Source organism: Trichechus manatus, unplaced genomic scaffold (assembly GCF_000243295.1).
Source record: "Trichechus manatus latirostris isolate Lorelei unplaced genomic scaffold, TriManLat1.0 scaffold00157, whole genome shotgun sequence".
Classification (NCBI taxonomy): Eukaryota; Metazoa; Chordata; class Mammalia; order Sirenia; family Trichechidae; genus Trichechus; species Trichechus manatus.
In genome coordinates this window covers 2,635,961-2,647,353 of record NW_004444093.1, presented here as the reverse complement: position 1 = coordinate 2,647,353, position 11,393 = coordinate 2,635,961, and the positions used below count along the sequence as shown (strand labels likewise).

General features: G+C 54.6%; 1 protein-coding gene across 1 annotated transcript; it reads left to right on the top strand.

Annotated features, from left to right (window-relative positions):
* Nucleotides 1-898: 898 nt before the first annotated feature.
* Nucleotides 899-10,459, top strand: ADORA2A (adenosine A2a receptor). Its single transcript, XM_004386210.1, has 2 exons — nucleotides 899-1,230; nucleotides 9,580-10,459. The coding sequence occupies exons 1-2, from the start codon at nucleotides 899-901 to the stop codon at nucleotides 10,457-10,459; spliced, it is 1,212 nt and encodes a 403-aa protein (XP_004386267.1).
* The last annotated feature ends 934 nt before the right edge of the window (nucleotides 10,460-11,393 follow it).

The window sequence follows — 11,393 nt, the reverse complement described above, 5'->3', positions numbered from 1 at the left end:
CAGCAGGGGCGCAGGTGGGGAGGGTGTGGGAGGGGGGCGGTGCCCTCAGAGCAGGGAGCTTGGCTGAGCATGCAGGTGGGGGGGCGGCACCCAGATGTGCGTGGGGGCGGCACTGGAGGACAGGAGCCTGAGGCACGAGCTCATCTGTCTATGCTGGCTTCTCCGCTGCACCGTGCCACTGTAGAGAGAGAAACTCACCTGCCAACCACGGGATCCAAGCTCTTGGGGTCTCTGGCCCTTCCTTCCCTGGGCAGTGAGGTGGTGGTGGCAGCTCTGAGGGAGGGTTGGGGAAGGAGCAGGGCAGGCTGAGGAAGTGGCCCTGAGAGAAGAAGTGAGGGAGCCAGAGGTCCCTTGTGGGGCTGGGCTGGCTGGCCCAGGAGGCACAGGGAGCCAACACAGGTGAGAGGTTCCCAGCTCCCTACAGAGAAGAAGGATGCGGCTGAACACAGACCTGGGCACCCAGCATGGGGATGCAGGGCACCTGGACAGTCCTGGGGTGAGCCCACAGGCGGCAATCCTCAGGCTGACACCTAGCCTGCGGGTAGGGCAGGACTTAAGCAGTGGGGTCTCCCAAGGTGGGCTGGGTCAGCCAGGGCTGAGGGCAGCACTGGATGTCCCACCTGTGCCCCTGCCAGTGGGGGCTCAGCTGCTCACAGGGTCTTCCTCTGCAGGTACCTCAAGACTGAAGCCAGCTGAGCCAGAGATGCTGCTGGTGCTCCTGGAAAGGGCCTGGTTTCTGGAGACTTTTCATCATCTGTGAACAGGTGCCCCTGCAGGGACACCCTTGGGTCCTGTGAGGAGGGGCCTGGAGCACCAGCGGGCAGGTGGGCACCGTGTGCAGCTATGGACCGTGAGCTGGCCCGGCCCATGTCCTTGCTGAGCCTACTTTCCCTCCACCATGTCTGCCATGGGTACCTCAGTGTACATCATGGTGGAGCTAGCCATCGCGGTACTGGCCATCCTGGGCAACGTGCTGGTGTGCTGGGCCGTGTGGCTCAACAGCAACCTGCAGAACGTCACCAACTACTTCGTGGTGTCGCTGGCAGCAGCCGATATCGCCGTGGGGGTGCTGGCCATCCCCTTTGCCATCACCATCAGCATAGGGTTCTGCGCCGCCTGCCATGGCTGCCTCTTCATCGCCTGCTTCGTGCTGGTCCTCACGCAGAGCTCTATCTTCAGCCTGCTAGCCATCGCCATTGACCGCTACATCACCATCCGTATCCCACTCCGGTGAGCGCTGGCTGGCAGGTGGGCGGGTGGGTGGGTGTGCCACCGGGGGCTGTACACAGGGCTCGGTATGTGGGTCATTGTGTGCCGGGCACTCAGAGCAGAGCTGAGCACAGGCACAAGGCACAGAGGGTGGTCAGGGCTTGGCACATGTGCTGGTCCAGCCGACCCCATGGGCACAGGTTCCAGGTCATGTGGTGAGGCTGCCTGGGCCCCCAGGCTTTGTTGTGCCTTGGCTGCAGCCTGACGTGTGGTGTGGCCCAGGTGGCTGGCTGAGGGAGGGCACCGTGCACAGCATGCTTGAGCTGCCCTGCACATAGAGCAAACTCTCTGCCAGGGGTGGGTGGGGCGGAGCACCACAGAAACGCAACATCTCAGGGCCAGCAGCCCACCCACCACCCTCCCCAGCTGCTTTAGGCGGGCCCCTTGGTATGCACATGAGGAAGGTGACCCAGGGATGGGAAGTGAATTGGCCACACTTCACAGTGAGTCTCTTGGCCCATGTGCAAACCCTGTGCTCCACTGGCCGCCCAGGGCTCGTCGGCGCAGAAACTGCACGCACTTGGGCTGGCTGCCTGGGGGGCTTCATGGCAGGTCTCTTGTGTACAGGAGGATGTCACATACAGGATTAAACTGCGGACTCCAGAAAGTGCACGCTTCTGTGGCCCCCCCATCATGGCCATTAGGCTCCCAGTCCCCAGAAGTGAGTGTAAGGGCTCCGTAGCCGAGGTGGCTGCAGGCCCGCGGTGTCTCAAACCATCGGGCACTGGGTCCTGCTATAGATTCCCCGGACAGGGCAACCTTCCTATGGTGGAAGCCCCAGCAGCTGGCTTAGTGAGCAGATGGAAATTTAGAGTGTAGATAGAGCCCAGAGGGGCCTTCAGAGGTAACTTCCTCCCATCTGGGTGGAAAATGAGGCTCGGAGGAGGAGCCAGGGTTCTCATGGCTACAAAGTGAGCCCCAGTAGGGCCCGGACGAGGTCGGGGAAGAAACTTGGCCTGCCACCCACTCTGATTCCAGGCTCCCAGGACCCACCTTGGCAGCCCCTTCCATCACCTGGGCTCTGGGTGGCAAAGGGAGGGGCCTGGAACCCCATCAGAGGATGAGGGGCTGGTTGGGGCTGTGTGACCCCACACACTGCAAATGTCAGTCAGTCATGTGGTGGTGGCCTGGCCCCCAGATCACCATCCCTTCCTCCAGGGGCAGAGCACAGAGCTGAGGCTTGCCAGATGACAGCTGAGAATGCGGAGGCCCAGGGAGGCCCTCACAAGTGCTGGGGCTGTCAGTGGGCACCCCCACGGAGAGAGAGCCCAGGACTGGAGCCCACCTCAGGGCCTGGTGCACATGCATGGGTGCTGGTGGGGGTATGCTGGGGGAGGGGGGGTTGCCCCTCTGATGACCTGGGCCGGGTGCTCTCTGATGCCAGGGGCTGTGGGCTGTGCATGCTCTCCTTTGCCTGCCTTTTGAGAGTCAGGAGAATAAATGCCTGACCTGGTAGGATGGACACGCGGTGTGAAATGGAGAATTTCCTCTCTGGTCCCTCCACTACAGGGACACATCTGTCCCTCTAGCTCACAGAGGTGTCATGAGGGCCATGTGAACAATTGCTGTTGGTTGTTGTTAGGTGCCGTTGGGTCAGTTCCGAGTCATAGTGACCCTATAGGACAGAGCAGAACTGCCCCATAGGGTTTCCAACGAGCAGCTGGTGGATTTGAACTGCTGATCTTTTGGTTAGCAGCTGAGCTCTTAACTTCTATGCCACCAGGGCTCCTTCCCCCTCCCTGGTGGAGGGGCTGTGGCCTGTCCCCACCCCATCCACATGCCCACCTGCCCATGATCCAGCATGGCTGAGCCTCGATCCACCCAGACCCTGGGCTGTGCTGGTGAGGCCTGAAGGTTGGGACCTATGAGGAAGGAGGCTGGGTGGGTAGTGATGGGGATGGTCAGAGCTTTGCCGTTGCCCGAAGACATCAGCAAGCACAGTGCTGCTCCAACCCTCCCGGCCCAGCACCGAGGTCAGGCAGATGTGTGGCCCTGTGTTCCCCATGGGAAGCCCAGCCCACAGAAGGACTTGCTTCCTGCCTTGTGCGACTTGAGACTTTGTGCTACACCAGCCCCTGGTCCCTCCTGGTCCTAGTCCTCCAGGACCCAGGTGGGCAGGTGGGAGGGTTCCCGTGTGGGCGCTCTAGATGGGGAGCAAGCCCTCGAGTGGCCACCATTTCGGGCTGAGCTGGTGTGAGCAGGGCCTTGGAGCCACGGGCAGTTAAGAGCTGTCCCCAAGTGCAGGGGCCCGTGAGAAGGAAGCCTGCCAGGGTAGAGATATGAGGCGTGGTGTCCCCAAGGATGGAGACCCTGGGCAGGGACAGGGCTTTCTTCCCTGGGAACAGCTTTCACACCGTCTTCTGTCTGTACATCAGCCCAGTGGTCAGCAGGCAAGGACATAGAGACAGAGAGGCTGCCATTGTCCCCAGCCTGCCCCGTAGTAGGTGGCAGAGGAGCTGCTGCCCTAGCCCAGCTCTCCCCTCAACCTCCGAGGTGCAGGGCCACGCTGGGGTGAAGGTAGAATGTGGTGAACAGTCTGTGGGGACAAGACCTGAGGGCCCTGCCGTTAAAGTAGGTAGGCTAGGAGAAAGGGCTTCCTGGAGGAGGCAGCACCTGTGCTCCTGCAGGCGTGTGCCTGAAGGGTGTGTCCAGAGGGCAGAGGTCCTGAGGAACGTCTGAGCATGTGGGCACGGCCAGGGCAGCAGGCGTCTGGCTGCAGGGACGGAAGCGGGTGAGCAGAGTGGCATTGGTGTCTGCAGGAAAGGAGCTGGGTTCCTCCATGGGGCAGAGGCTCTTCAGTTCAGGATCATAGCTCCCATGGACAACTTAGGGAAGCCCTGCCTCCTCCTTGAGGTGGTGCACAGGCTCATGAAACCCCAGGGTCTTGGGGGACTCTTGAACTGTAACGTCAGCCCCTAATGTGGCCATAGGAATCCCGAGGGAAGGGGTGGCCTGTGAGCTGGGGCACAGAGGGCATCTATAGACAGGGTGGGTGGTAGTGCTGGCACCAGCTTCCAGTGACGCCTCTGGGTCCTGTAACAGCAGGGTCGTGCTTGGTGGCCTTGGAGTCCCTTCCAGATGGACAGGCTGAGACAGACCTGGGAAGCCAAGATGGGACTTCATGAGTCACAGAAGCCACGGGGACGCTGTGGGACCAGGCCTGTGTGTCTAAGTCCAGGGCTCACAGCCTAAGGGGCTTTCTTTCGAATAAAAAAAATTAGTCTATTATTTTAAAAAATCAGTAACACTTACATGTGCTAAAACAAAAAGGAACAAAAGGGTAGACAGTGAAAATGTAACCCCTGGCTCTTGTCCTCTATCTCCCAGCTCCCTGGAGGCCACACTGGGAATCCTTCCAGGGATAATCTTTCATATATAAACCAAGTCAGTTGCTGTCAAGACCCTATAGGACAGAGTAGAACTGCCCCATAGGGTTTCCAAGGAGCAGCTGGTGGATTCAAACTGCCGAGCTTTTGGTTAGCAGCCAAGTTCTTAACCACTGGGCCACATAGGCAACCGCTATTAACACATTTGTTTTTGTCCTCATGAGGGCTTTCTTTTCAGAATGCACTGGAAACCTCCCCTGTGTGTTTCCTCAGCTGTGAAACTAGACAGTTGACAGACCAAGGATCCTATACTGTGTCCCTGAGCCTTGGAGCCAGGCGTGTCTACCCCACCGCATTCATTCAGTCCATTCATTCAGTCAAGCCCCTCCACCAGCAGCTCTGTGTGAGGGATGTGGGCAGGAAAGCCTGTTGCTAGAGAACCATCGGAAACCTCCCGGGCAGTAGCCTCCAGGGCCCGGCAGCCCCACACCATCCTTGCCCCTGCAGCGTGTCCAGCTCATGGCGGCCCAAGGCAGTGCCTTTCTTCTATGAACAGGCCCAACTGCACAGACAGCTTCCTCCCCCTGAGCCATGTCCGGCAGTTTATGAATGACAGACTTCTGTAATTCCCACACACCACTTCTCCACTTGGCCCCATGACCAGGGGCCATGCTGGCAGGCCAGGGATTCTTGGTCCCATCTTACAAATGAGGAAACTGAGGCTCTAAGAGGCAGAGCGACAGACACGGTCAAATAGTAACGTGCCAGGACCTGGACCCAGGAACGTTTTCTCAGGAAAACGTCAAAACTAAGACAGCTGTTCAGTGCCATAGCACCAAGTGCTATGGAGTCGAGCCGGACTCGTGGCGACCCCACGTGGTACAGAGTAGAGCTGCTCCATAGAGTCCTCTTGGCTGTGATCTTTACAGGAGCAGATCCCCACACCTTTTTACCACAGAGCCACTAAAGGTCCAAACCACCAACCTTTAGGTTAGTAGTAGAGCACAAAGCGTTTGTGCCACTTGGGGACTTGCTGTTCAGTGAGGGTCACATATATTGCTATTTGCAGACGACTGAGAACATTGCCTGGCACACAAGTACTAACTGTAAAAAAGAGCTGTGACTTCATACCTGAGACCCGAGAACAGGACAGGCGCACTGGGTTCTCCGTGGCCTGACAGAGTGAAGAAGTCTGTGACGCTCCCTTCCTGTGGGCCTAGGTGCACAGGTGCACACCAAGCTGCTGCTGAGTGGGCACATATCCCCAAGAAGAACCTGTTTTGATTCAGAATTAAGACTGAGGTGAGACTACCTTGGCCCAAGTCGCCTCTGGGCTGCTTCAGTGTCCATGGCCAGTCCATTCCTCTGCTCGGGCCTCAATTCCCCCACCTGTAAAGTGCAGGGATTGGACTAGGTAAGAGGTCAGAAGCCACCAGTTTGTTGTTGTTTTCCTGATTTGAATTAGATGGCAGAATTTGAAAATACCGGCAGAGTGGGCTCCCTGTTCCCTGCTGAGGTCTGGCAACACTGGCACATGCTCAGCCTGGCAGCTGAGAGCTGTGCCTGCCTCCTGTACCCGTCAGCGTCGCAGCCTGCTTCACCTGCCTATTACCTGCCTGACCTCCACAGGCACTGATGTTTGCAGCCCACGGACTGGGTGATTCTCATCAGTTTTTCTGGGATTAAGTAGAGCAAATGATTAAGTGCTCAACTATTAGCCAAAGGTTGGCAGTTTGAACCCACCCAGTGGCAGATGGGAAGAGAGGCCTGGTGATCTGCTTCTGAAAGATCACTGCCTTGAAAACCCCATGGAGCAGTTTCACTCTGAACACATAGGGTCACCATGAGTCCGAATTGATTCAAAGGCAACTAACAGAGCAACATTCTTCCTTGACACCCCATCCCCCCGTGTGCCCCTGTCTCCGGGCTGGCCTTGCAGACAGACACAGGAGCACCTTCCAAGCCCAGCACCCTGTGAGGGGGATGCACTGTGCTGGGTAGGACCTTTCTCATAGGAACGCTCTAGCCTGAGCTTGAAGGGTGGGCAGGGTCTCCACCAGGTGAAGGCGAAGGGTCATCTGGTTTGCCAGAATTGAAGGTTGCAGCTCAGATTGTTGTAGCTGTCTTCCTAAGTCAGGGAGACCTGGTTTTTTGATCCCCATCCTTTCATGAGCTCTATGCTCAGGGTCCTCATGAGCACAGTTCAGTGTTCTGGAATTCTCCTGTGAGTCTGTGGTCTCCTCCTGGCTAGCTGTCAGACCACCACCTGAGTCTGGACTGGAAGCTAGTCTAACTCCAGGAGACCTGTAGTTTCGTCTGGCTTGCTAGAATCCTAAGTGATTACTTTCCCTCTTTGGACCCTAATATAGCATCCAAACATTTCCTCTTGGATGTTGTTGTTGTTAGGTGCCGTCAAATCAGTTCCGACTCATAGTGACCTATAGGTACAACAGAACGAAACACTGCCTGGTTGTGCGCCATCCTCACAATCATTGTTATGTTTGAGCCATTGTTGCAGCCACTGTGCCAATCCATTCCCTTGAGGGTCTTCCTCTTTTTTACTGACCTTCTACTTTACCAAGGATGATGTCCTTCTCCAGGGACTGGTCCCTCCTGATAACACGTCCAAAGTATGTGAGATGAAGTCTTGCCATCCTTGCTTCTAAGGAGCATTCTGACTACTTCTTCCAAGACAGATTTGTTCATTCTTCTGGCAGCCCATGGTATGTTCAGTATTCTTCGCCAACACCACAATTCAAAGACATCAATTCTTCTTCCGTCATCCTTATTCATTGTCCAGCTTCCACATGCATATGAAGCGATTGAAAACACCGTGGCTTGAGTCAGGTGTACCTTAGTCCTTAAAGTGATATCTTTGCTTTTAAACACTTTAAAGAGGTCTTTTGCAGCAGATTTGCCCAGTGCAATGCGTCATTTGATTTCTTGACTGCGCTTCCATGGGTATTGGTTGTGGATCCAAGTAAAATGAAATCCTTGACAACTTCGGTCTTTTCTCCATTTATCATAATGTTGCTTATTGGTCCAGTTGTGAGGATTTTTGTTTTCTTTATGTTGAGGTGTAATCCATACTGAAGACTGTAGTCTTTGATCTTCATCACTAAGTGCTTCAAGTCCTCTTTACTTTTAGCAAGCAAGTTTGTGTCATCTGCATAACGCAGGTTGTTAACGAGTCTTCCTCTAATCCTGATGCTGCACTCTTCTTCATATAGTCCAACTTCTCAGATTATTTGCTCAGCATACAGATTGAATAAGTATGATGAAAGAATACACCCCTGACACACTCCTTTCTTGACTTTAAACCACACAGTATCCCCTTGTTCTGTTGTACAGGTTCCTCATGAGCATAATTAAGTGTTCTGGAATTCCCATTCCTCATAATGTTATCCATAATTTGTCATTATCCATACAGTCAAATGCCTTTGCATAGTCAATAAAACACAGGTAAATATCTTTCTGGTATTCTCTGCTTTCAGCCAAGATCTATCTGACATCAGCAATGATATCCCTTGTTCTATGTCCTCTTCTGAATCTGGCTTGAATTTGGCAGTACCCTGTCAATGTTCTGTTGCAACCACTTTTGAATGATTTTCAGCAAAATTTTACTTATGTGTGAAATTAATGATATTGTTTGATAATTTCCAAATTCTGTTGGATCACCTTTGTTTGGAATGGGCACCAATATGGATCTCTTCCAATCAGTTGCCCAAATTTCTTGACGTAGACAAGTGAGCACCTCCAGCACTGCAACCGTTTGTTGAAACATCTCAGTTGGTATTCCATTAATTCCTGGAGCCTTTTTTTTTTTTTACCAATGCCTTCAGTGCAGCTTGGACCTCTTCCTTCAGTACCATCAGTTCTTGATTATATGCCACCTTCTGAAATGGTTGAATGTCCACCAATTCTTTTTGGTACAGTGACTCTGTGTATTCCTTCCATTTTCTTTTGATGCTTCCTGCGTCGTTTAATATTTTCCCTGCAGAACCTTCAGTATTGCAACTCGAGACTTGAATTTTTCATTCAGTTCTTTCAGCTTGAGAAATGTCGAGCATGTTCTTCCCTTTTGATTTTCCAACTCCAGGTTTTTGCACGTTTCATTATAATACTTTACTGTGTCTTCTCAAGCCACTTTTTTGAAATCTTTTGTTCAGCTCTTTTACTTCATCATTTCTTCCTTTTGCTTTAGGTATTCTACATTAAAGAGTGACTTTCAGCGTCTTCTGACATCCGTTTTGGTCTTTTCCTTCTTTCTTGTCTTTTTAATGACCTCTTAATTTCTCCAGGCATGATGTCCTTGATGTCACTCCACAACTCATCTGGTCTTCAGTCATTAGTGTTCAATGTGCCAAATCTGTTCTTGGATTTTAGAGCTGTTATATAGATATTAAGACATCAGCATCTCATTTTTCTCCTTGGGCTGTGGGTGGGTTTGGAGGAGACAGATGGTATCTCCTTTGGCTTGGGATCCCCACACTACCTTGCCCCTCAACCCCTGTATCCTCTCCTTGGGTGCTTCTGGAGACCCTAAGTCCAACAGGGAAGAAAGAGCATGGGGTGCAAGAGGCCTGAATTACCAGTAGGTCTAATCGCCCTGCCCCCACTGAGTCCACCCTCTAGACCCACCCCGTGCTCTACAGGAACATGTATTCTAGCCTACCAAGAGTAACGTGGAGAAGAGACCCTGTTCACTCACTGATGCTGCCAAACCATGCTAATTAAGTAAGGCAGGACTCCTGATCCTCTTGTCTAGTAAGCAGAGGGTCATCTGTACACGGGTTTCTGCTGTCTAGGGTGCTGCACTCAGTGAGAAAGGCAAGCTTACTCCCGCCACTCAACAGAGGCGCGCGGTTACTGGCCCAGGCCTGACAGCCAGTGAGCAGGGACTGGGAATCCACTGAAGGCTTTTTGGCTAGTGACCTGCCTGGCCTGGTGTCTCAGACCCCTGACGCTAGTCTCCTCTCCCCAGGTACAGTGGCCTGGTGACGGGCACACGGGCCAAAGGCATCATTGCAGTCTGCTGGGTACTGTCATTCGCTATCGGCCTGACTCCCATGCTGGGCTGGAACAACTGTGGGCAGCCGCAGGAGGACAGGAACCTCTCACAGGCCTGCGAGGTGGGCCAGGTGGCCTGCCTGTTTGAGTACGTGGTACCCATGAACTATATGGTGTACTACAACTTCTTTGCGTGTGTCCTGATGCCCCTGCTGCTCATGCTGGGTGTCTATCTACACATCTTCCTGGCAGCACGGCGGCAGTTGAAGCAGATGGAGAGCCAGCCAGCACCGGGCGAGCGGGCAAGGTCCACACTGCAAAAGGAGGTGCACGCTGCCAAGTCGCTGGCCATCATCGTGGGGCTCTTTGCCCTGTGCTGGCTGCCCCTGCACATCATCAACTGCTTCACCTTCTTCTGCCCCAAGTGCACCCACGCCCCACTTTGGCTCATGTACCTGGCCATCATCCTCTCCCACACCAACTCTGTCGTCAACCCCTTCATCTATGCCTACCGTATCCGAGAGTTCCGCCAGACCTTCCGCAAGATCATTCGCAGCCACATCCTGCGGCAGCGGGAGCCCTTCAAGGCGGGCGGCACCAGCGCCCGGGCCCTGGCGGCTTATGGCAGTGGTGACGGAGAACAGGTCAGCCTCCGCCTCAACAGCCACCCCCTCGGCATGTGGGCCAATGGCAGTGCCCACCGTCCTGAACGGCGGCCCAATGGCTGTGCCCTGGGGCTGGTGAGCAGAGGGGGTGCCCTCGAGTTCCATGAGGACAACAGCCTCCCACATGTGGGCCCAGAGTCCCCTGGCCTAGTGGCTCCCCTGGCCCAGGATGGAGCAGGCGTGTCCTGACAGCCCACCGAGCTTGCCCTTTCCTAAGAGGAGAAAGGCTTTGTCTTTCTGGTCGGTTAAGCCAGTCAGGTTGGGAGAGGCGAGAAGGAAGGTGCTGGAGACCCTGCAGGCGAGAAGGAAGGTGCTGGAGACCCTTAGCAGGGCCACTCCCACTTTGGACTGGAGGAGGGAGCCCAACTTGCCTGGCATGCATGCCAGAGAGAAGGGGATGGGTCTGAAGGAACAACTTGGCTGGCAGGGCCCCACTCCTGAGTGTCTGGAAGTACCACCTGTCTCCGCAGCAGCTGTGGCCGAGCAGACTAGCCTGGCCAGGGCCCGCAAGTGGCTCCAACAAAACCCCTGCTACACACTGCACCTGGACTTTTCTGGGTTCAGGGGCTGCTGTATCCCCCGGAGGTGGCATGTGACTATTTTTCCAGGAGAGAATGTCAGTGTGAGGAAACCCTTTTTGTTTTATTATCTCCCCTTCCCTGGCTCCCGAGTCCGTTGTGGGTCCTGCTGCTAACAGGGTACCAAGCATCTGCCCAACAGGGTGTCCAGCAGCCCTCCTTGCTGCCTGGAGCTGGTGCATGCCCCAACCCTATCAGTCCAGGGCCATGTCTTGGGGTGACAAAGCTGGTGTCGAGGACAGGAGCCTGAGGTATGCAAGGAGTTGTGGGGAGCAGTGCCAGAGTAGCCAGGTCCTAGGGGAGAGGCTGGTGGCCTGCGGAGGTTGGCAGCCATGCAGGGCTACCCAGAACTGCCTGGGGAGAGGCCCATCTAACCGCCTTTCCTTCTGAAGTGAGTGTTTTTTCTGAGATAAAATAAAAATGAGCCACATTGTGTTTCAGCTCGTCTGATGAGAATGGTGATTCCGTTCCTTGCCCCACAGCCAGGACTGGCATGTATAGAAGCAGATTGCACATATTTGAGACAGCGTATGTGAATATGAGGG

What these genes read in the sequence shown, in the direction of transcription:
- ADORA2A (XM_004386210.1), top strand. Translation starts at nt 899, where the DNA reads ATGTCTGCCATGGGTACCTCAGTGTACATCATGGTGGAGCTAGCCATC. An exon ending in ACCATCCGTATCCCACTCCG is followed by an intron (nt 1,231 to 9,579) that starts GTGAGCGCTGGC and finishes TCCTCTCCCCAG; the next exon opens with GTACAGTGGCCTGGTGACGG.